The following is a 26,803-nucleotide window of genomic DNA, read 5'->3' on the forward strand; positions in this document are numbered from 1 at the left end:
TTGTTTAGCCTTCAATATAAAGATGAAGTGCACAAAATACAACCCAACATCTTGTCAGGATGATCCACAGGTGGTTATCGACCTCTGTCTTCGGGTTGAAAAGTTCCTGTAACTTTAAAACACTGATCAGGGTTTACTGTTGAATATTCCCATGATATTGAGGGAAGAAGGAATCAGCGATCCTCAGATCTCTGGAAAACCAGGGAATCAGCAATCCTCAGATCTCTGGAAAACCAGGGAATCAGCGATCCTCAGATTTCTGGAAAACCAGGGAATTATTTTGAAAGTTACTGGAATTCTGCAACCCTTCTCTGTTTGGAAAGGAAAGACGTGTTTTTAATTAAGGTACAGAAATGTTCTCTTTCTGAATAATGTCAAATAATAAAACTATGAATAAACAAATATGTAAAATAAAAAGACTGATGTAAAAGTCTGAATAATTTGTTTTAGTGTTGATCTGTGATTTATGTCAGCGTTTTATGATGAGACGTTATCTCTGATTCCCAGCTGTTTGGTGGAATGTCACGTAAAGTCATATTTCCCTCATAATAAAGAACTCTTAGGGAAGTTCATCTGATTAGAATGTCTACTCAGTTACTTCTTCTACTGTTAGTTAGTGGGGATGGCAACGCTACCAATATAGTAGACAATGGCCCCGTTCCAGCCTGTTGTTAGTTAGTGGGGATGGTGATACTACCAATATAGTAGACATGGCCCCGTTCCAGCCTGTTGTTAGTTAGTGGGGATGGTGATACTACCAATATAGTACACAATGGCCCCGTTCCAGCCTGTTGTTAGTTAGTGGGGATGGCAACGCTACCAATATAGTAGACAATGGCCCCGTTCCAGCCTGTTGTTAGTTAGTGGGGATGATGATACTACCAATATAGTAGACAATGGCCCCGTTCCAGCCTGTTGTTAGTTAGTGGGGATGGTGATACTACCAATATAGTAGACAATGGCCCAGTTCCAGCCTGTTGTTAGTTAGTGGGGATGGCAACGCTACCAATATAGTAGACAATGGCCCAGTTCCAGCCAGTTGTTAGTTAGTAGGGATGGCAACGCTGCCAATAGAGTAGACAATGTTCCCGTTCCAGCCTGTTGTTCGTTAGTGGGGATGGTGATACTACCAATATAGTAGACAATGGCCCCGTTCCAGCCTGTTGTTAGTTAGTGGGGATGGTGATACTACCAATATAGTAGACAATGGCCCCGTTCCAGCCTGTTGTTAGATAGTGGGGATGGTGATACTACCAATATAGTAGACAATGGCCCCGTTCCAGCCTGTTGTTAGTTAGTGGGGATGGTGATACTACCAATATAGTAGACAATGGCCCTGTTCCAGCCTGTTGTTAGTTAGTGGGGATGGCAACGCTACCAATATAGTAGACAATGTTCCCGTTCCAGCCTGTTGTTAGTTAGTGGGGATGGTGATACTACCAATATAGTAGACAATGGCCCCGTTCCAGCCTGTTGTTAGTTAGTGGGGATGGAAAGGCTACCAATATAGTAGACAATGGCCCCGTTCCAGCCTGTTGTTAGTTAGTGGGGATGATGATACTACCACTATAGTAGACAATGGCCCCGTTCCAGCCTGTTGTTAGTTAGTGGGGATGGTGATACTACCAATATAGTAGACAATGGCCCAGTTCTAGCCTGTTGTTAGGTAGTGGGGATGGCAACGCTACCAATATAGTAGACAATGGCCCCGTTCCAGCGTGTTGTTAGTTAGTGGGGATGATGATACTACCAATATAGTAGACAATGGCCCAGTTCCAGCCTGTTGTTAGTTAGTGGGGATGGTGATACTACCAATATAGTAGACAATGGCCCCGTTCCAGCCTGTTGTTAGTTAGTGGGGATGGTGATACTACCAATATAGTAGACAATGGCCCCGTTCCAGCCTGTTGTTAGTTAGTGGGGATGGTGATACTACCAGTATAGTAGACAATGGCCCCGTTCCAGCCTGTTGTTAGTTAGTGGGGATGGTGATACTACCAATATAGTAGACAATGGCCCCGTTCCAGCCTGTTGTTAGTTAGTGGGGATGGTGATACTACCAGTATAGTAGACAATGGCCCCGTTCCAGCCTGTTGTTAGTTAGTGGGGATGGTGATACTACCAATATAGTAGACAATGGCCCCGTTCCAGCCTGTTGTTAGTTAGTGGGGATGGTGATACTACCAGTATAGTAGACAATGGCCCCGTTCCAGCCTGTTGTTAGTTAGTGGGGATGGCAACGCTACCAATATAGTAGACAATGGCCCCGTTCCAGCCTGTTGTTAGTTAGTGGGGATGATGATACTACCAATATAGTAGACAATGGCCCCGTTCCAGCCTGTTGTTAGTTAGTGGGGATGGCAACGCTACCAATATAGTAGACAATGGCCCCGTTCCAGCCTGTTGTTAGTTAGTGGGGATGGTGATACTACCAGTATAGTAGACAATGGCCCCGTTCCAGCCTGTTGTTAGTTAGTGGGGATGGTGATACTACCAATATAGTAGACAATGGCCCCGTTCCAGCCTGTTGTTAGTTAGTGGGGATGGCAACGCTACCAATATAGTAGACAATGGCCCCGTTCCAGCCTGTTGTTAGTTAGTGGGGATGGTGATACTACCAATATAGTAGACAATGGCCCCGTTCCAGCCTGTTGTTAGTTAGTGGGGATGGTGATACTACCAATATAGTAGACAATGGCCCCGTTCCAGCCTGTTGTTAGTTAGTGGGGATGATGATACTACCACTATAGTAGACAATGGCCCCGTTCCAGCCTGTTGCTAGTTAGTGGGGATGGTGATACTACCAATATAGTAGACAATGGCCCCGTTCCAGCCTGTTGTTAGTTAGTGGGGATGGTGATACTACCAATACCAGAGGGGGTTGTGGGACATCTTAACACATTATTCAGTGTGTGTCTGTGTGTGGTGACAGGCAGAGGGGGTTGTGGGACATCTTAACACATTATTCAGTGTGTGTCTGTGTGTGGTGACAGGCAGAGGGGGTTGTGGGACATCTTAACACATTATTCAGTGTGTGTCTGTGTGTGGTGACAGGCAGAGGGGGTTGTGGGACATCTTAACACATTATTCAGTGTGTGTCTGTGTGTGGTGACAGGCAGAGGGGGTTGTGGGACATCTTAACACATTATTCAGTGTGTGTCTGTGTGTGGTGACAGGCAGAGGGGGTTGTGGGACATCTTAACACATTATTCAGTGTGTGTCTGTGTGTGGTGACAGGCAGAGGGGGTTGTGGGACATCTTAACACATTATTCAGTGTGTGTCTGTGTGTGGTGACAGGCAGAGGGGGTTGTGGGACATCTTAACACATTATTCAGTGTGTGTCTGTGTGTGGTGACAGGCAGAGGGGGTTGTGGGACATCTTAACACATTATTCAGTGTGTGTCTGTGTGTGGTGACAGGCAGAGGGGGTTGTGGGACATCTTAACACATTATTCAGTGTGTGTCTGTGTGTGGTGACAGGCAGAGGGGTTTGTGGGACATCTTAACACATTATTCAGTGTGTGTCTGTGTGTGGTGACAGGCAGAGGGGGTTGTGGGACATCTTAACACATTATTCAGTGTGTGTCTGTGTGTGGTGACAGGCAGAGGGGGTTGTGGGACATCTTAACACATTATTCAGTGTGTGTCTGTGTGTGGTGACAGGCAGAGGGGGTTGTGGGACATCTTAACACATTATTCAGTGTGTGTCTGTGTGTGGTGACAGGCAGAGGGGGTTGTGGGACATCTTAACACATTATTCAGTGTGTGTCTGTGTGTGGTGACATGCAGAGGGGGTTGTGGGACATCTTAACACATTATTCAGTGTGTGTCTGTGTGTGGTGACATGCAGAGGGGGTTGTGGGACATCTTAACACATTATTCAGTGTGTGTCTGTGTGTGGTGACAGGCAGAGGGGGTTGTGGGACATCTTAACACATTATTCAGTGTGTGTCTGTGTGTGGTAACAGGCAGAGGGGGTTGTGGGACATCTTAACACATTATTCAGTGTGTGTCTGTGTGTGGTGACAGGCAGAGGGGGTTGTGGGACATCTTAACACATTATTCAGTGTGTGTCTGTGTGTGGTGACATGCAGAGGGGGTTGTGGGACATCTTAACACATTATTCAGTGTGTGTCTGTGTGTGGTGACATGCAGAGGGGGTTGTGGGACATCTTAACACATTATTCAGTGTGTGTCTGTGTGTGGTGACAGGCAGAGGGGGTTGTGGGACATCTTAACACATTATTCAGTGTGTGTCTGTGTGTGGTGACAGGCAGAGGGGGTTGTGGGACATCTTAACACATTATTCAGTGTGTGTCTGTGTGTGGTGACAGGCAGAGGGGGTTGTGGGACTAGGGTGGCTGGAGAGGAGAGGGTGGAGTGGTATTAAATACATCACAACACAGAGTTTCCATGTGTTTGATTCCATTCCATTCGCTCTGTTCAAGCCATTATTGTGAGCCGCCCTCCCCTCCGCCAGTCTCCACTGATTTGGAGAAATCTCTCTTTTGGGGCACTCCGCATTGTAAAAAGTCTCTCCTTCTCTTTCTAGAGTCAATGAACTTAACCCTCCCTATATGTGAGTCCCGAAGACAATAACCGATCACCTCTGTGATCGTAACTTTGATTAAAAACAGAAGTCAGAGATTATGTAGTTAGTCCATTTATAGCCATCGTGTTGGAAAAGGAACTTAAAGAATCCAAGGAGAGATAAGTTAACATACAGACATGTACATTATGTACATTCACTTGAATTCAAATATAATTGTACTTTGTTGGCTGTTGATTGGTGAGTTTCTCCCTTCCTCCAGTTCATTGGACAGAAATGAGGGAGCCTCATTAGCATGAGAACTCTGACGCAGCCAATTGGAGAGCAGTAAGGCTTTCATCAAGTCCCTGCCAATAGTTTGACAGTATCAGTTTCTCCCAAAAAAAGGGGTGTGTCCTTCGCGACAGACATGGCAGACTGACATCTCCAAATGAAACGTAAATATATTAAAGATATGTAATATATAAATATATACTAATGAAAAGGTAACACAGGAACGTTTCATCTTCTCTCGTGCTGTCACCGTACCTTAAAGACATGATCACCGTACCTTAAAGACATGATCACCGTACCTTAAAGACATGATCACCGTACCTTAAAGACATGATCACCGTACCTTAAAGACATGATCACCGTACCTTAAAGACATGATCACCGTACCTGATCGCCGTACCTTAAAGACATGATCGCCGTACCTTAAAGACATGATCACCGTACCTTAAAGACATGATCACCGTACCTTAAAGACATGATCACCGTACCTTAAAGACATGATCACCGTACCTTAAAGACATGATCACCGTACCTTAAAGACATGATCACCGTACCTTAAAGACATGATCACCGTACCTGATCGCCGTACCTTAAAGACATGATCGCCGTACCTTAAAGACATGATCACCGTACCTTAAAGACATGATCACCGTACCTTAAAGACATGATCACCGTACCTTAAAGACATGATCACCGTACCTTAAAGACATGATCACCGTACCTTAAAGACATGATCACCGTACCTTAAAGACATGACCACCGTACCTTAAAGACATGATCACCGTACCTTAAAGACATGATCACCGTACCTTAAAGACATGATCACCGTACCTTAAAGACATGACCACCGTACCTTAAAGACATGATCACCGTACCTTAAAGACATGATCACCGTACCTTAAAGACATGATCACCGTACCTTAAAGACATGACCACCGTACCTTAAAGACATGATCACCGTACCTTAAAGACATGATCACCGTACCTTAAAGACATGATCACCGTACCTGATCGCCGTACCTTAAAGACATGATCGCCGTACCTTAAAGACATGATCACCGTACCTTAAAGACATGATCACCGTACCTTAAAGACATGATCACCGTCCCTTAAAGACATGATCACCGTCCCTTAAAGACATGATCACCGTCCCTTAAAGACATGATCACCATACCTTAAAGACATGATCACCGTACCTTAAAGACATGACCTTCATTTACACTATTTTTTGTGTGTTTTTCTTGCAGTGTTTTTTTTAACATCATCTTCATTGAACTATAGATCATATACAGGTCCATTCAGAAAGTATTCTGACCCCTTGACTTGTTCCACATTATGTTACATTACAGCCTTATTCTAACATGGACACACACAATACCCCATAACGACAAAGCAAAATAATGTTGTCTTTTTTTATTGCAATTGTATAAATTTAAAAAACACTAAAATATCACATTTCCATTAATATTCAGACCCTTTACTCAGTACTTTGTTGATGCACCTTTGGCAGTGATTACAGCCTTGAATCGTTTTGGGTGTGACGCTACAAGCTTGGTACACCTGTATAGGAGGTGTTTCTCCCATTCTTCTCTGCAGATCCCCTCAAGCTCCGTCAGATTGGATGGGGAGCGTCGCTGCACAGCTATTTTCAGGTCTCTCCCAGAGATGTTGGATCGGGTTCAAGTCTGAGCTCTGGCTGGGCCACTAAAGGACTTTCAGAGACTTGTCCCGAAGCCACTCCTGCATTGTCTTGGCTGTATGCTTAGGGTCGTTGTCCTGTTGAAAGGTGAACTTTCACCTCAGTCTGAGGTCCTGAACGCTCTGGAGCAGGTTTTCATCAAGGATCTCTCTGTACTTTGCTCCGTTCATCTTTCTCTCGATCCTGACTAGTCTCCCAGTTCCTGCCACTGAAAAACATCCCCACAGCATGATGCTGCCACTACCATGCTTCACCGCAGGGATGGTGCCACCATCACCATGCTTCACTGTTGGTGACAGGTTTCATCCAGATGTGACGCTTTGCATTCAGGTCAAAGAGTTCAATCTTGGTTTCATCAGACCAGAGAATCTTGTTTCTCTTGGTCTGAGTCCTTTAGGTGCCTTTTGGCAAACTGCAAGTGGGCTGTCATGTGCCTTTTACTGAGGAGTGGCTTCCATCTGGTCACTGCCATAAAGACCTGATTGGTGGAGTGCTGCGGAGATGGTTGTCCTTCTGGAAAGTTCTCCCATCTCCACAGAGGAACTCTGGAGCTCTGTCAGAGTGACCATCAGGTACTTGGTCACCTCCCTGACCAAGGCTCTGCTGGTTGGCCAGCTCTAGGAAGAGTCTTGGTGATGCCAAACGTCTTCCATTTAAGAATGATGGAGGCCACTGTGTTCTTGGGAACCTTCAATGCTGCAGAAATGTGTTGGTACTGTAGTGGAAATTTCCTGTATTTACCAAATCATGAGACCAAACAAGTCAGAGTTATCATAAAGTCCATCTTTAATTATTATGAGCTCCATCACAACCCTGTGACTCTCAGATCAATTCAGTGTCTATAAATTAATTCTCTGAGAGTGCTTACACATTGCAACTGAGATCCTTTATAGCAAAGACACACATAGCCAGACAGCATTGGCTATAAATTATCATTCAGCTTTGTCTCCTAAACTATGTTCTCATCTCGCTCTTGGTACCACTCAGGACCATAAAACAAAACCTCACCAACCGGCATATATCAAATACACCCCTCCTGGACAAGATCACAGAGACACAGTGACTGGCACACAGACATTGTAGAGCCAAGAGATAATTGGTCATCCCTTAACATGGTTTAAAATATATGTTTACATTTGAAGACAAGCTTGATCTCTCCCCTCTCTGTGGCCCAAGTAACTGACCCCCATGACAGAGAAAGGATAACTGCAAATGGCCACCACTATAGTACAACAAGATACATTCTAAATGAGAAGTAACTCACAAGCATATAATGAAAATAAAACATCTTATCTATGTTACCCAACTATTCTGATTAATCCCCAACAGTACCCTTCCCCAGATCCGTTCCTCGACACAATCCTGTCTCAGAGCTCTAGGGACAATTCCTTCAACCTCATGGCTTAGTTTTTGCTCTGATATACACTGTTAACTGTGGGATCTTATATAGGCAGGTGTGAGTCTTTCCAAGTCATGTCCAATTCATTGAATTTACCACAGTTGGACTCCAATCAAGTTGTAGAAACATCTCAAGGATGATCAATGGAAACAAGATGCACCTGAGCTCTTTTTTAAGTCTCATAGCAAAGGGTCTGAATACTTATGTAAATAAGGTATTCATGTTTTGTATTTTTAATACATAAAAAAAATTCTAAAAACCTGTTTTCGCTTTGTCATTATGGGGTATTGTGTGTAGATTGATGAGGAAAAATATATATTTTAATCAATTTTAGAATAAGGCTGTAACGTAGCAAAATGTGGAAAAAGTCAAGGGTCCTGAATACTTTCCGAATGCACTGAATATACACTGAGTGGACAGAACATTAGGAACACCTTTCCATGACAGATTGACCAGGTGTGTACTCTGTATCAGGAAACAAAATGTAAACGTTTGTTTTGTTGATACTTTTATCCAGTATATGGAAATAGTGGATCAGGCACTTTGAGTCCTTCCCAAACGTTTAGGCTCCTGTTGACAGCGGAACAGTAAGGAACAGGCTGGCTGGTTATTTCCTGGTTGTCTATCAGTCTGTCTGTCCAACAAGCATTACATCCAGACGATCTTAGCCCAACACATCCAGGCAAGCTCCAGGGTAAAGTTTCCCCTAAGGTACAGGTCTAGGATCAGCTTCCCCTCCCCAATCTTAACCTTAACCATTGGTTAGAGAAATGCAAAACTGATCCAAGGTGAGTGTCTAGGATCAACTCCCTACTCCGTCCAGGTAGAACTGGTGCTAGCCGAGTATATCCAGGTAGACAGGTGTGTCTTTCCCCATGGTATAGAGGACCTTCTGAATGTCCTTGATGTTCAGCCTCTGCTGTGGTTCCCTCTGCCAGCAGCCCAGCATCAGGTCATACACCTCCTTGGGACAAACTCTCGGCCTGTCCAGGACCTGACCCTGTACTAAACACTCTATGACCTGAAGAGACAGAGAGAGGAGGGGTTAGGGTGTAGGGGTTAGGGGTCATACACCTCCTTGGGACAAACCCTCGGCCTGTCCAGGACCTGACCCTGTACTAAACACTCTATGACCTGAAGAGACAGAGAGAGGAGGGGTTAGGGTGTAGGGGTTAGGGGTCATACACCTCCTTGGGACAAACCCTCGGCCTGTCCAGGACCTGACCCTGCACTAAACACTCTATGACCTGAAGAGACAGAGAGAGGAGGGGTTAGGGTGTAGGGGTTAGGGGTCATACACCTCCTTGGGACAAACCCTCGGCCTGTCCAGGACCTGAACCTGTACTAAACACTCTATGACCTGAAGAGACAGAGAGAGGAGGGGTTAGGGTGTAGGGGTCAGTCAAACAGAGAGACAGAGAGAGGAGGGGTTAGGGTGTAGGGGTGTAGGGGTCAGTCAAACAGAGAGACAGAGAGAGGAGGGGTTAGGGTGTAGGGGTGTAGGGGTCAGTCAAACAGAGAGACAGAGAGAGGAGGGGTTAGGGTGTAGGGGTGTAGGGGTCAGTCAAACAGAGAGACAGAGAGAGGAGGGGTTAGGGTGTAGGGGTGTAGGGGTCAGCCAAACAGAGAGACAGAGAGAGGAGGGATTAGGGTGTAGGGGTTAGGGGTCAGCCAAACAGAGAGACAGAGAGAGGAGGGATTAGGGTGTAGGGGTTAGGGGTCAGCCAAACAGAGAGACAGAGAGAGGAGGGGTTAGGGTGTAGGGGTTAGGGGTCAGTCAAACAGAGAGACAGAGAGAGGAGGGGTTAGGGTGTAGGGGTTAGGGGTCAGTCAAACAGAGAGACAGAGAAAGGAGGGGTTAGGGTGTAGGGGCTTGGGGTCAGTCAAACAGGGAGACAGAGAGAGGAGGGTTAGGGTGTAGGGGTTAGGGTGTAGGGGTCAGTCAAACAGAGAGACAGAGAGAGGAGGGGTTAGGGTGTAGGGGTTAGGGGTCAGTCAAACAGAGAGACAGAGAGAGGAGGGGTTAGGGTGTAGGGGTGTAGGGGTCAGTCAAACAGAGAGACAGAGAGAGGAGGGGTTAGGGTGTAGGGGTTAGGGGTCAGTCAAACAGAGAGACAGAGAGAGGAGGGGTTAGGGTGTAGGGGTTAGGGGTCAGTCAAACAGAGAGACAGAGAGAGGAGGGGTTAGGGTGTAGGGGTTAGGGGTCAGCCAAACAGAGAGACAGAGAGAGGAGGGGTTAGGGTGTAGGGGTTAGGGGTCAGTCAAACAGAGAGACAGAGAGAGGAGGGGTTAGGGTGTAGGGGTTAGGGGTCGGTCAAACAGAGAGACAGAGAGAGGAGGGGTTAGGGTGTAGGGGTTAGGGTGTAGGGGTCAGTCAAACAGAGAGACAGAGAGAGGAGGGGTTAGGGTGTAGGGGTTAGGGGTCAGTCAAACAGAGAGACAGAGAGAGGAGGGGTTAGGGTGTAGGGGTTAGGGTGTAGGGGTCAGTCAAACAGAGAGACAGAGAAAGGAGGGGTTAGGGTGTAGGGGCTTGGGGTCAGTCAAACAGGGAGACAGAGAGAGGAGGGTTAGGGTGTAGGGGTTAGGGTGTAGGGGTCAGCCAAACAGAGAGACAGAGAGAGGAGGGGTTAGGGTGTAGGGGTTAGGGGTCAGTCAAACAGAGAGACAGAGAGAGGAGGGGCTAGGGTGTAGGGGTTAGGGGTCAATCAAACAGAGAGACAGAGAGAGGAGGGGTTAGGGTGTAGGGGTTAGGGGTCAGTCAAACAGAGAGACAGAGAGAGGAGGGGTTAGGGTGTAGGGGTTAGGGGTCAGTCAAACAGAGAGACAGAGAGAGGAGGGGTTAGGGTGTAGGGGTTAGGGGTCAGTCAAACAGAGAGACAGAGAGAGGAGGGGTTAGGGTGTGGGGGTTAGGGGTCAGTCAAACAGAGAGACAGAGAGAGGAGGGGTTAGGGTGAAGGGGTTAGGGGTCAGTCAAACAGAGAGACAGAGAGAGGAGGGGTTAGGGTGTAGGGGTTAGGGGTCAGTCAAACAGAGAGACAGAGAGAGGAGGGGTTAGGGTGTAGGGGTTAGGGGTCAGTCAAACAGAGAGACAGAGAGAGGAGGGGTTAGGGTGTAGGGGTTAGGGGGTCAGTCAAACAGAGAGACAGAGAGAGGAGGGGTTAGGGTGAAGGGGTTAGGGGTCAGTCAAACAGAGAGACAGAGAGAGGAGGGGTTAGGGTGTAGGGGTTAGGGGTCAGTCAAACAGAGAGACAGAGAGAGGAGGGGTTAGGGTGTAGGGGTCAGTCAAACAGAGAGACAGAGAGAGGAGGGGTTAGGGGTCAGTCAAACAGAGAGACAGAGAGAGGAGGGGTTAGGGTGTAGGGGTTAGGGGTCAGTCAAACAGAGAGACAGAGAGAGGAGGGGTTAGGGTGTAGGGGTGTAGAGGTCAGTCAAACAGAGAGACAGAGAGAGGAGGGGTTAGGGTGTAGGGGTTAGGGGTCAGTCAAACAGAGAGACAGAGAGAGGAGGGGTTAGGTGTCAGTCAAACAGAGAGACAGAGAGTGGAGGGGTTAGGGTGTAGGGGTTAGGGGTCAGTCAAACAGAGAGACAGAGAGAGGATGCAGAGATTATTGTACACCTGTTTTTTCACTACATACATTTGGGTTTCAAAACATTAAAATGCTCTCACTGACTACAGGTTAATATTTTTTCTAGAAACGTGGGGAATATCAATTCCAAAGAAAATATTGACACTTCAAGTGCATGAATTACGAGGGGAATGTGCACCCCTTGACAGGATATTTCTTAAGGGCAGTTTGAATTTACTAATAAACTTGCTTTGTAAGAGTAATATTAAGAAGAGGTGGGCCGGGCCTCAGGAAGAGGTGGGCCGGGCCTCAGGAAGAGCTGGGCCGGTCCTCAGGAAGAGGTGGGCCGGGCCTCAGGAAGAGGTGGGCCTCAGGAAGAGGTGGGCCGGGCCTCAGGAAGTGCTGTGCCGGGCCTCAGGAAGAGGTGGTCCGGGCATCAGGAAGAGGTGGGCCGGGCCTCAGGAAGAGGTGGGCGGGCATCAGGAAGAGGTAGCCGGGGCCTCAGGAAGAGGTGGGCCGGGCCTCAGGAAGAGGTGGGCCGGGCCTCAGGAAGAGGTGGGCCGGGCCTCAGGAAGAGCTGGGCCGGTCCTCAGGAAGAGGTGGGCCGGGCCTCAGGAAGAGGTGGGCCTCAGGAAGAGGTGGGCCGGGCCTCAGGAAGTGCTGTTCGGTCCTCAGGAAGAGGTGGGCCGGGCATCAGGAAGAGGTGGGCCGGGCCTCAGGAAGAGGTGGGCGGGCATCAGGAAGAGGTAGCCGGGGCCTCAGGAAGAGGTGGGCCGGGCCTCAGGAAGAGGTGGGCCGGGCCTCAGGAACTGCTGGGCCGGGCCTCAGGAAGAGGTGGGCCGGGCCTCAGGAAGTGCTGGGCCGGGCCTCAGGAAGAGGTGGGCCGGGCCTCAGGAAGAGCTGGGCCGGTCCTCAGGAAGAGGTGGGCCGGGCCTCAGGAAGAGGTGGGCCTGGCCTCAGGAAGAGGTGGGCCGGGCCTCAGGAAGTGCTCGGCCGGGCCTCAGGAAGTGGTGGGCCGGGCCTCAGGAAGAGGTGGGCCGGGCCTCAGGAAGTGCTGGGCCGGGCCTCAGGAAGAGGTGGGCCGGGCCTCAGGAAGAGGTGGGCGGGAATCAGGAAGAGCTGGGCCGGTCCTCAGGAAGAGGTGGGCCGGGCCTCAGGAAGAGGTGGGCCTGGCCTCAGGAAGAGGTGGGCCGGGCCTCAGGAAGAGGTGGGCCGGGCCTCAGGAATAGGTGGGCCAGGCCTCAGGAAGAGGTGGGCCGGGCCTCAGGAAGAGGTGGGCCGGGCCTCAGGAATAGGTGGGCCAGGCCTCAGGAAGAGGGCCTCAAGAAGAGGTGGGCCGGGACTCGGGAAGAGGTGGGCCGGGCCTCAGGAAGAGGTGATAGTCACTAGGGGTGCTCCTAAATGTGTTTTATAGTCACTAGGGGTGCTCCTAGGGGTGCTCCTAAATGTGTTATATAGTCACTATTGGTGCTCCTAGCGGTGCTCCTAAATGTGTTATATAGACACTAGGTGTGCTCCTAGGGGTGCTCCTAAATGTGTTATATATAGTCACTAGGGGTGCTCCTAAATGTGTTATATAGTCACTAGGGGTGCTCCTAGGGGTGCTCCTAAATGTGTTATATATAGTCACTAGGGGTGCTCCTAAATGTGTTATATAGTCACTAGGGGTGCTCCTAGGGGTGCTCCTAAATGTGTTATATAGACACTAGGGGTGCTCCTAGGGGTGCTCCTAAATGTGTTATATAGACACTAGGGGTGCTCCTAGGGGTGCTCCTAAATGTGTTATATAGACACTAGGGGTGCTCCTAGGGGTGCTCCTAAACGTGTTATATAGACACTAGGGGTGCTCCTAGGGGTGTTCCTAAATGTGTTATATAGTCACTAGGGGTGCTCCTAAATGTGTTATATAGACACTAGGGGTGCTCCTAAATGTGTTATAAAGACACTAGGGGTGCTCCTAAAAGTGTTATATAGACACTAGGGGTGCTCCTAAATGTGTTATATAGTCACTAGGGGTGCTCCTAAATGTGTTATATAGACACTAGGGGTGCTCCTAGGGGTGCTACTAAATGTGTTATATAGACACTAGGGGTGCTCCTAGGGGTGCTCCTAAATGTGTTATATAGACACTAGGGGTGCTCCTAAATGTGTTACATAGTCACTAGGTGTGCTCCTAAATGTGTTACATAGACACTAGGGGTGCTCCTAGGGGTGCTCTTAAATGTGTTATATGGACACTAGAGGTGCTCCTAGGGGTGCTCCTAAATGTGTTATGTAGTCACTAGGGGTGCTCCTAGGGGTGCTCCTAAATGTGTTATATAATCACTAGGGGTGCTCCTAGGGGTGCTCCTAAATGTGTTATATAATCACTAGGGGTACTCCTAGGGGTGCTCCTAAATGTGTTATATAATCACTAGGGGTGCTCATAGGGGTGCTCCTAAATGTGTTATATAATCACTACTTTTGTCTTCAGACCACCAATACAAATGTGATTTGAAATGGCGTCCTATTGCCTAAATAGTCCACTACTCTTGACCAGAGCCCTACGGGACGCAGGCAAGGTGTTAGTGGTCCAGTATACCTCGTTGTTGGCCAGCTGAAACCACGGCTGCTTCCCGTAGGTGAAGATCTCCCAGAGGATGACTCCAAAGCTCCAAACGTCACTTTCTGTTGTGAACTTTCTGTACATGATGCTCTCAGGGGGCATCCAGCGGATCGGCAACATGGTGTGACCTCCGACCTGAAACAGGTTAACAGGACTATATTAGTACAGCGCTGTGTGACCTGATACAGGTTAACAGCTAATCATGGGCCTGACAGCATCAACAAGACTGATGTTACTGTTGAAATCACGGTCCTGACAGCATTAACAAGACTGATGTTACTGTTGTAATCATGGACAGCATCAACAAGACTGATGTTACTGTTGTAATCACGGTCCTGACAGCATCAACAAGACTGATGTTACTGTTGTAATCATGGACAGCATCAACAAGACTGATGTTACTGTTGAAATCACGGTCCTGACAGCATCAACAAGACTGATGTTACTGTTGAAATCACGGTCCTGACAGCATCAACAAGACTGATGTTACTGTTGTAATCACGGTCCTGACAGCATCAACAAGACTGATGTTACTGTTGTAATCATGGACAGCATCAACAAGACTGATGTAACTGTTGAAATCACGGTCCTGAGAGCATCAACAAGACTGATGTTACTGTTGAAATCACGGTCCTGACAGCATCAACAAGACTGATGTTACTGTTGTAATCATGGACAGCATCAACAAGACTGATGTTACTGTTGTAATCATGGACAGCATCAACAAGACTGATGTTACTGTTGTAATCATTGACAATATCAACAAGACTGATGTTAATGTTGTAATCATGGTCCTGACAGCATCATCAAGACTGATGTTACTGTTGTAATCATGGACAGCATCAACAAGACTGATGTTACTGTTGTAATCACGGCTCTGACAGCATCAACAAGACTGATGTTACTGTTGTAATCATGGACAGCATCAACAAGACTGATGTTACTGTTGTAATCATGGACAGCATCAACAAGACTGATGTTACTGTTGTAATCATTGACAGCATCAACAAGAATGATGTTACTGTTGTAATCATGGCCCTGACAGCATCAACAAGACTGATGTTACTGTTGTAATAACGGTCCTGACAGAATCAACAAGACTGATGTTACTGTTGTAATCATTGACAGTATCAACAAGACTGATGTTACTGTTGTAATCATGGTCCTGACAGCATCAACAAGACTGATGTTACTGTTGTAATCACAGTCCTGACAGCATCAACGAGACTGATATTACTGTTGTAATCATGAACAGCATCAACAAGACTGATGTTACTGTTGTAATCATTGACAGCATCAACAATACTGATGTTACTGTTGTAATCATGGCCCTGACAGCATCAACAAGACTGATGTTACTATTGTCATCACGGTCCCGAAAGCATCAACAAGACTGATGTTACTGTTGTAATAACGGTCCTGACAGCATCAACAAGACTGATGTTACTGTTGTAATCATGGGTCTGACAGTATCAACAAGACTGATGTTACTGTTGTAATCATGGACAGCATCAACAAGACTGGTGTTACTGTTGTAATCACGGTCCTGACAGCATGAACAAGACTGATGTTACTGTTGTCATCACGGCCCTGACAACATCAACAAGACTGATGTTACTGTTGTAATCATGGGCCTGACAGCATCAACAAGACTGATGTTACTGTTGTAATCATGGACCTGACAGCATCAACAAGACTGATGTTAGTTTTGTAATCATGGACATCATCAACAAGACTGATGTTACTGTTGTAATCATGGACAGCATCAACAAGACTGATGTTACTGTTGTAATCACGGTCCAGACAGCATCAACAAGACTGATGTTACTGTTGTAATCATGGACAGCATCAACAAGACTGATGTTACTGTTGTAATCATGGACAGCATCAACAAGACTGATGTTACTGTTGTAATCATGGCCCTGACAGCATCAACAAGACTGGTGTTACTGTTGTAATCACAGTCCTGACAGCATCAACAAGACTGATGTTACTGTTGTCATCACGGCCCTTACAGCATCAACAAGACTGATGTTACTGTTGTAATCATGGCCCTGACAGCATCAATTTGATTTGATTTGATTTGATCAACAAGACTGACGTTACTGTTGTAATCATGGACAGCATCAAAAAGACTGATGTTACTGTTGTAATCACGGTCCTGACAGCATCAGCAAGACTGATGTTACTGTTGTAATCATGGACAGTATCAACAAGACTGATGTTACTGTTGTAATCATGGACAGCATCAACAAGACTGATGTTACTGTTGTAATCACGGCTCTGACAGCATCATCAAGACTGATGTTACTGTTGTAATCATGGACAGCATCAACAAGACTGATGTTACTGTTGTAATCACGGCTCTGACAGCATCATCAAGACTGATGTTACTGTTGTAATCATGGACAGCATCAACAAGACTGATGTTACTGTTGTAATCATGGCCCTGACAGCATCAACAAGACTGATGTTACTGTTGTAATCATGGACAGCATCAACAAGACTGATGTTACTGTTGTAATCATTGACAGCATCAACAAGACTGATGTTACTGTTGTAATCATGGCCCTGACAGCATCAACAAGACTGATGTTACTGTTGTAATCATGGACAGCATCAACAAGACTGATGTTACTGTTGTAATCATTGACAGCATCAACAAGACTGATGTTACTGTTGTAATCATGGCCCTGACAGCATCAACAAGACTGATCTTACTGTTGTATTCATTGACAGCATCAACAAGACTGATGTTACTGTTGTAATCATGGACAGCATCAACAAGACTGATGTTACTGTTGTAATCATTGACAATATCAACAAGACTGATGTTAATGTTGTAATCATGGTCCTGACAGCATCATCAAGACTGATGTTACTGTTGTAATCATGGACAGCATCAACAAGACTGATGTTACTGTTGTAATCACGGCTCTGACAGCATCAACAAGACTGATGTTACTGTTGTAATCATGGACAGCATCAACAAGACTGATGTTACTGTTGTAATCATGGACAGCATCAACAAGACTGATGTTACTGTTGTAATCATTGACAGCATCAACAAGAATGATGTTACTGTTGTAATCATGGCCCTGACAGCATCAACAAGACTAATGTTACTGTTGTAATAACGGTCCTGACAGAATCAACAAGACTGATGTTACTGTTGTAATCATTGACAGTATCAACAAGACTGATGTTACTGTTGTAATCATGGTCCTGACAGCATCAACAAGACTGATGTTACTGTTGTAATCACAGTCCTGACAGCATCAACGAGACTGATATTACTGTTGTAATCATGAACAGCATCAACAAGACTGATGTTACTGTTGTAATCATTGACAGCATCAACAATACTGATGTTACTGTTGTAATCATGGCCCTGACAGCATCAACAAGACTGATGTTACTATTGTCATCACGGTCCCGAAAGCATCAACAAGACTGATGTTACTGTTGTAATAACGGTCCTGACAGCATCAACAAGACTGATGTTACTGTTGTAATCATGGGTCTGACAGTATCAACAAGACTGATGTTACTGTTGTAATCATGGACAGCATCAACAAGACTGGTGTTACTGTTGTAATCACGGTCCTGACAGCATGAACAAGACTGATGTTACTGTTGTCATCACGGCCCTGACAACATCAACAAGACTGATGTTACTGTTGTAATCATGGGCCTGACAGCATCAACAAGACTGATGTTACTGTTGTAATCATGGACCTGACAGCATCAACAAGACTGATGTTAGTTTTGTAATCATGGACATCATCAACAAGACTGATGTTACTGCTGTAATCATGGACAGCATCAACAAGACTGATGTTACTGTTGTAATCACGGTCCAGACAGCATCAACAAGACTGATGTTACTGTTGTAATCATGGACAGCATCAACAAGACTGATGTTACTGTTGTAATCATGGACAGCATCAACAAGACTGATGTTACTGTTGTAATCATGGCCCTGACAGCATCAACAAGACTGGTGTTACTGTTGTAATCACAGTCCTGACAGCATCAACAAGACTGATGTTACTGTTGTCATCACGGCCCTTACAGCATCAACAAGACTGATGTTACTGTTGTAATCATGGCCCTGACAGCATCAATTTGATTTGATTTGATTTGATCAACAAGACTGACGTTACTGTTGTAATCATGGACAGCATCAAAAAGACTGATGTTACTGTTGTAATCACGGTCCTGACAGCATCAGCAAGACTGATGTTACTGTTGTAATCATGGACAGTATCAACAAGACTGATGTTACTGTTGTAATCATGGACAGCATCAACAAGACTGATGTTACTGTTGTAATCACGGCTCTGACAGCATCATCAAGACTGATGTTACTGTTGTAATCATGGACAGCATCAACAAGACTGATGTTACTGTTGTAATCACGGCTCTGACAGCATCATCAAGACTGATGTTACTGTTGTAATCATGGACAGCATCAACAAGACTGATGTTACTGTTGTAATCATGGCCCTGACAGCATCAACAAGACTGATGTTACTGTTGTAATCATGGACAGCATCAACAAGACTGATGTTACTGTTGTAATCATTGACAGCATCAACAAGACTGATGTTACTGTTGTAATCATGGCCCTGACAGCATCAACAAGACTGATGTTACTGTTGTAATCATGGACAGCATCAACAAGACTGATGTTACTGTTGTAATCATTGACAGCATCAACAAGACTGATGTTACTGTTGTAATCATGGCCCTGACAGCATCAACAAGACTGATCTTACTGTTGTATTCATTGACAGCATCAACAAGACTGATGTTACTGTTGTAATCATGGACAGCATCAACAAGACTGATGTTACTGTTGTAATCATGGACAGCATCAACAAGATTGATGTTACTGTTGTAATCACGGCTCTGACAGCATCAACAAGACTGTTGTTACTGTTGTAATCATGGACAGCATCAACAAGACTGATGTTACTGTTGTAATCAGGGCCCTGACAGCATCATCAAGACTGATGTAACTGTTGTAATCATGGACAGCATCAACAAGACTGATGTTACTGTTGTAATCATGGACAGCATCAACAAGATTGATGTTACTGTTGTAATCACGGCTCTGACAGCATCAACAAGACTGATGTTACTGTTGTAATCATGGACAGCATCAACAAGACTGATGTTACTGTTGTAATCAGGGCCCTGACAGCATCATCAAGACTGATGTTACTGTTGTAATCACGGCTCTGACAGCATCAACAAGACTGATGTTACTGTTGTAATCATGGCCCTGACAGCATCAACAAGACTGATGTTACTGTTGTAATCATGGCCCTGACAGCATCAACAAGACTGATGTTACTGTTGTAATCATGGACAGCATCAACAAGACTGATGTTACTGTTGTAATCATTGACAGCATCAACAAGACTGATGTTACTGTTGTAATCATGGCCCTGACAGCATCAACAAGACTGATGTTACTGTTGTAATAACGTTCCTGACAGAATCAACAAGACTGATGTTACTGTTGTAATCATTGACAGTATCAACAAGACTGATGTTACTGTTGTAATCATGGTCCTGACAGCATCAACAAGACTGATGTTACTGTTGTAATCACAGTCCTGACAGCATCAACGAGACTGATATTACTGTTGTAATCATGAACAGCATCAACAAGACTGATGTTACTGTTGTAATCATTGACAGCATCAACAATACTGATGTTACTGTTGTAATCATGGCCCTGACAGCATCAACAAGACTGATGTTACTATTGTCATCACGGTCCCGACAGCATCAACAAGACTGATGTTACTGTTGTAATAACGGTCCTGACAGCATCAACAAGACTGATGTTACTGTTGTAATCATGGGTCTGACAGTATCAACAAGACTGATGTTACTGTTGTAATCTCGGACAGCATCAACAAGACTGGTGTTACTGTTGTAATCACGGTCCTGACAGCATGAACAAGACTGATGTTACTGTTGTCATCACGGCCCTGACAACATCAACAAGACTGATGTTACTGTTGTAATCACGGTCCAGACAGCATCAACAAGACTGATGTTACTGTTGTAATCATGGACAGCATCAACAAGACTGATGTTACTGTTGTAATCATGGACAGCATCAACAAGACTGATGTTACTGTTGTAATCATGGCCCTGACAGCATCAACAAGACTGGTGTTACTGTTGTAATCACAGTCCTGACAGCATCAACAAGACTGATGTTACTGTTGTCATCACGGCCCTTACAGCATCAACAAGACTGATGTTACTGTTGTAATCATGGCCCTGACAGCATCAATTTGATTTGATTTGATTTGATCAACAAGACTGACGTTACTGTTGTAATCATGGACAGCATCAAAAAGACTGATGTTACTGTTGTAATCACGGTCCTGACAGCATCAGCAAGACTGATGTTACTGTTGTAATCATGGACAGTATCAACAAGACTGATGTTACTGTTGTAATCATGGACAGCATCAACAAGACTGATGTTACTGTTGTAATCACGGCTCTGACAGCATCATCAAGACTGATGTTACTGTTGTAATCATGGACAGCATCAACAAGACTGATGTTACTGTTGTAATCACGGCTCTGACAGCATCATCAAGACTGATGTTACTGTTGTAATCATGGACAGCATCAACAAGACTGATGTTACTGTTGTAATCATGGCCCTGACAGCATCAACAAGACTGATGTTACTGTTGTAATCATGGACAGCATCAACAAGACTGATGTTACTGTTGTAATCATTGACAGCATCAACAAGACTGATGTTACTGTTGTAATCATGGCCCTGACAGCATCAACAAGACTGATGTTACTGTTGTAATCATGGACAGCATCAACAAGACTGATGTTACTGTTGTAATCATTGACAGCATCAACAAGACTGATGTTACTGTTGTAATCATGGCCCTGACAGCATCAACAAGACTGATCTTACTGTTGTATTCATTGACAGCATCAACAAGACTGATGTTACTGTTGTAATCATGGACAGCATCAACAAGACTGATGTTACTGTTGTAATCATTGACAATATCAACAAGACTGATGTTAATGTTGTAATCATGGTCCTGACAGCATCATCAAGACTGATGTTACTGTTGTAATCATGGACAGCATCAACAAGACTGATGTTACTGTTGTAATCACGGCTCTGACAGCATCAACAAGACTGATGTTACTGTTGTAATCATGGACAGCATCAACAAGACTGATGTTACTGTTGTAATCATGGACAGCATCAACAAGACTGATGTTACTGTTGTAATCATTGACAGCATCAACAAGAATGATGTTACTGTTGTAATCATGGCCCTGACAGCATCAACAAGACTAATGTTACTGTTGTAATAACGGTCCTGACAGAATCAACAAGACTGATGTTACTGTTGTAATCATTGACAGTATCAACAAGACTGATGTTACTGTTGTAATCATGGTCCTGACAGCATCAACAAGACTGATGTTACTGTTGTAATCACAGTCCTGACAGCATCAACGAGACTGATATTACTGTTGTAATCATGAACAGCATCAACAAGACTGATGTTACTGTTGTAATCATTGACAGCATCAACAATACTGATGTTACTGTTGTAATCATGGCCCTGACAGCATCAACAAGACTGATGTTACTATTGTCATCACGGTCCCGAAAGCATCAACAAGACTGATGTTACTGTTGTAATAACGGTCCTGACAGCATCAACAAGACTGATGTTACTGTTGTAATCATGGGTCTGACAGTATCAACAAGACTGATGTTACTGTTGTAATCATGGACAGCATCAACAAGACTGGTGTTACTGTTGTAATCACGGTCCTGACAGCATGAACAAGACTGATGTTACTGTTGTCATCACGGCCCTGACAACATCAACAAGACTGATGTTACTGTTGTAATCATGGGCCTGACAGCATCAACAAGACTGATGTTACTGTTGTAATCATGGACCTGACAGCATCAACAAGACTGATGTTAGTTTTGTAATCATGGACATCATCAACAAGACTGATGTTACTGCTGTAATCATGGACAGCATCAACAAGACTGATGTTACTGTTGTAATCACGGTCCAGACAGCATCAACAAGACTGATGTTACTGTTGTAATCATGGACAGCATCAACAAGACTGATGTTACTGTTGTAATCATGGACAGCATCAACAAGACTGATGTTACTGTTGTAATCATGGCCCTGACAGCATCAACAAGACTGGTGTTACTGTTGTAATCACAGTCCTGACAGCATCAACAAGACTGATGTTACTGTTGTCATCACGGCCCTTACAGCATCAACAAGACTGATGTTACTGTTGTAATCATGGCCCTGACAGCATCAATTTGATTTGATTTGATTTGATCAACAAGACTGACGTTACTGTTGTAATCATGGACAGCATCAAAAAGACTGATGTTACTGTTGTAATCACGGTCCTGACAGCATCAGCAAGACTGATGTTACTGTTGTAATCATGGACAGTATCAACAAGACTGATGTTACTGTTGTAATCATGGACAGCATCAACAAGACTGATGTTACTGTTGTAATCACGGCTCTGACAGCATCATCAAGACTGATGTTACTGTTGTAATCATGGACAGCATCAACAAGACTGATGTTACTGTTGTAATCACGGCTCTGACAGCATCATCAAGACTGATGTTACTGTTGTAATCATGGACAGCATCAACAAGACTGATGTTACTGTTGTAATCATGGCCCTGACAGCATCAACAAGACTGATGTTACTGTTGTAATCATGGACAGCATCAACAAGACTGATGTTACTGTTGTAATCATTGACAGCATCAACAAGACTGATGTTACTGTTGTAATCATGGCCCTGACAGCATCAACAAGACTGATGTTACTGTTGTAATCATGGACAGCATCAACAAGACTGATGTTACTGTTGTAATCATTGACAGCATCAACAAGACTGATGTTACTGTTGTAATCATGGCCCTGACAGCATCAACAAGACTGATCTTACTGTTGTATTCATTGACAGCATCAACAAGACTGATGTTACTGTTGTAATCATGGACAGCATCAACAAGACTGATGTTACTGTTGTAATCATGGACAGCATCAACAAGATTGATGTTACTGTTGTAATCACGGCTCTGACAGCATCAACAAGACTGTTGTTACTGTTGTAATCATGGACAGCATCAACAAGACTGATGTTACTGTTGTAATCAGGGCCCTGACAGCATCATCAAGACTGATGTAACTGTTGTAATCATGGACAGCATCAACAAGACTGATGTTACTGTTGTAATCATGGACAGCATCAACAAGATTGATGTTACTGTTGTAATCACGGCTCTGACAGCATCAACAAGACTGATGTTACTGTTGTAATCATGGACAGCATCAACAAGACTGATGTTACTGTTGTAATCAGGGCCCTGACAGCATCATCAAGACTGATGTTACTGTTGTAATCACGGCTCTGACAGCATCAACAAGACTGATGTTACTGTTGTAATCATGGCCCTGACAGCATCAACAAGACTGATGTTACTGTTGTAATCATGGCCCTGACAGCATCAACAAGACTGATGTTACTGTTGTAATCATGGACAGCATCAACAAGACTGATGTTACTGTTGTAATCATTGACAGCATCAACAAGACTGATGTTACTGTTGTAATCATGGCCCTGACAGCATCAACAAGACTGATGTTACTGTTGTAATAACGTTCCTGACAGAATCAACAAGACTGATGTTACTGTTGTAATCATTGACAGTATCAACAAGACTGATGTTACTGTTGTAATCATGGTCCTGACAGCATCAACAAGACTGATGTTACTGTTGTAATCACAGTCCTGACAGCATCAACGAGACTGATATTACTGTTGTAATCATGAACAGCATCAACAAGACTGATGTTACTGTTGTAATCATTGACAGCATCAACAATACTGATGTTACTGTTGTAATCATGGCCCTGACAGCATCAACAAGACTGATGTTACTATTGTCATCACGGTCCCGACAGCATCAACAAGACTGATGTTACTGTTGTAATAACGGTCCTGACAGCATCAACAAGACTGATGTTACTGTTGTAATCATGGGTCTGACAGTATCAACAAGACTGATGTTACTGTTGTAATCTCGGACAGCATCAACAAGACTGGTGTTACTGTTGTAATCACGGTCCTGACAGCATGAACAAGACTGATGTTACTGTTGTCATCACGGCCCTGACAACATCAACAAGACTGATGTTACTGTTGTAATCATGGACCTGACAGCATCAACAAGACTGATGTTAGTTTTGTAATCATGGACATCATCAACAAGACTGATGTTACTGTTGTAATCATGGACAGCATCAACAAGACTGATGTTACTGTTGTAATCACGGTCCAGAGAGCATCAACAAGACTGATGTTACTGTTGTAATCATGGCCCTGACAGCATCAACAAGACTGATGTTACTGTTGTAATCATGGACAGCATCAACAAGACTGATGTTACTGTTGTAATCATGGACAGCATCAACAAGACTGATGTTACTGTTGTAATCATGGACAGCATCAACAAGACTGATGTTACTGTTGTAATCATTGACAATATCAACAAGACTGATGTTAATGTTGTAATCATGGTCCTGACAGCATCATCAAGACTGATGTTACTGTTGTAATCATGGACAGCATCAACAAGACTGATGTTACTGTTGTAATCACGGCTCTGACAGCATCAACAAGACTGATGTTACTGTTGTAATCATGGACAGCATCAACAAGACTGATGTTACTGTTGTAATCATGGACAGCATCAACAAGACTGATGTTACTGTTGTAATCATTGACAGCATCAACAAGAATGATGTTACTGTTGTAATCATGGCCCTGACAGCATCAACAAGACTGATGTTACTGTTGTAATAACGGTCCTGACAGAATCAACAAGACTGATGTTACTGTTGTAATCATTGACAGTATCAACAAGACTGATGTTACTGTTGTAATCATGGTCCTGACAGCATCAACAAGACTGATGTTACTGTTGTAATCACAGTCCTGACAGCATCAACGAGACTGATATTACTGTTGTAATCATGAACAGCATCAACAAGACTGATGTTACTGTTGTAATCATTGACAGCATCAACAATACTGATGTTACTGTTGTAATCATGGCCCTGACAGCATCAACAAGACTGATGTTACTATTGTCATCACGGTCCCGAAAGCATCAACAAGACTGATGTTACTGTTGTAATAACGGTCCTGACAGCATCAACAAGACTGATGTTACTGTTGTAATCATGGGTCTGACAGTATCAACAAGACTGATGTTACTGTTGTAATCATGGACAGCATCAACAAGACTGGTGTTACTGTTGTAATCACGGTCCTGACAGCATGAACAAGACTGATGTTACTGTTGTCATCACGGCCCTGACAACATCAACAAGACTGATGTTACTGTTGTAATCATGGGCCTGACAGCATCAACAAGACTGATGTTACTGTTGTAATCATGGACCTGACAGCATCAACAAGACTGATGTTAGTTTTGTAATCATGGACATCATCAACAAGACTGATGTTACTGTTGTAATCATGGACAGCATCAACAAGACTGATGTTACTGTTGTAATCACGGTCCAGACAGCATCAACAAGACTGATGTTACTGTTGTAATCATGGCCCTGACAGCATCAACAAGACTGGTGTTACTGTTGTAATCACAGTCCTGACAGCATCAACAAGACTGATGTTACTGTTGTCATCACGGCCCTTACAGCATCAACAAGACTGATGTTACTGTTGTAATCATGGCCCTGACAGCATCAATTTGATTTGATTTGATTTGATCAACAAGACTGACGTTACTGTTGTAATCATGGACAGCATCAAAAAGACTGATGTTACTGTTGTAATCACGGTCCTGACAGCATCAGCAAGACTGATGTTACTGTTGTAATCATGGACAGTATCAACAAGACTGATGTTACTGTTGTAATCATGGACAGCATCAACAAGACTGATGTTACTGTTTTAATCACGGCTCTGACAGCATCATCAAGACTGATGTTACTGTTGTAATCATGGACAGCATCAACAAGACTGATGTTACTGTTGTAATCACGGCTCTGACAGCATCATCAAGACTGATGTTACTGTTGTAATCATGGACAGCATCAACAAGACTGATGTTACTGTTGTAATCATGGCCCTGACAGCATCAACAAGACTGATGTTACTGTTGTAATCATGGACAGCATCAACAAGACTGATGTTACTGTTGTAATCATTGACAGCATCAACAAGACTGATGTTACTGTTGTAATCATGGCCCTGACAGCATCAACAAGACTGATGTTACTGTTGTAATCATGGACAGCATCAACAAGACTGATGTTACTGTTGTAATCATTGACAGCATCAACAAGACTGATGTTACTGTTGTAATCATGGCCCTGACAGCATCAACAAGACTGATGTTACTGTTGTAATCATTGACAGCATCAACAAGACTGATGTTACTGTTGTAATCATGGACAGCATCAACAAGACTGATGTTACTGTTGTAATCATGGACAGCATCAACAAGATTGATGTTACTGTTGTAATCACGGCTCTGACAGCATCAACAAGACTGATGTTACTGTTGTAATCATGGACAGCATCAACAAGACT

General features: G+C 44.4%; 1 protein-coding gene across 1 annotated transcript in view; it reads right to left on the reverse strand.

Annotated features, from left to right (window-relative positions):
- Positions 1 to 8,756: 8,756 nt before the first annotated feature.
- Positions 8,757 to 26,803, reverse strand: part of LOC139384431 (NT-3 growth factor receptor-like) — a 141,719-nt gene continuing 123,672 nt past the window's right edge. Inside the window, exons 16-17 of the mRNA XM_071129196.1 lie at positions 14,069 to 14,227; positions 8,757 to 8,942 (exon numbers count right to left, since the gene is read on the reverse strand). Coding sequence (XP_070985297.1) covers positions 8,757 to 8,942; positions 14,069 to 14,227 — 345 coding nt within the window. The remainder of the gene's footprint in view (positions 8,943 to 14,068; positions 14,228 to 26,803) is intronic.

The sequence above is a fragment of the Oncorhynchus clarkii genome, chromosome 26, assembly GCF_045791955.1.
Source record: "Oncorhynchus clarkii lewisi isolate Uvic-CL-2024 chromosome 26, UVic_Ocla_1.0, whole genome shotgun sequence".
In the NCBI taxonomy this organism is placed as follows: domain Eukaryota; kingdom Metazoa; phylum Chordata; class Actinopteri; order Salmoniformes; family Salmonidae; genus Oncorhynchus; species Oncorhynchus clarkii.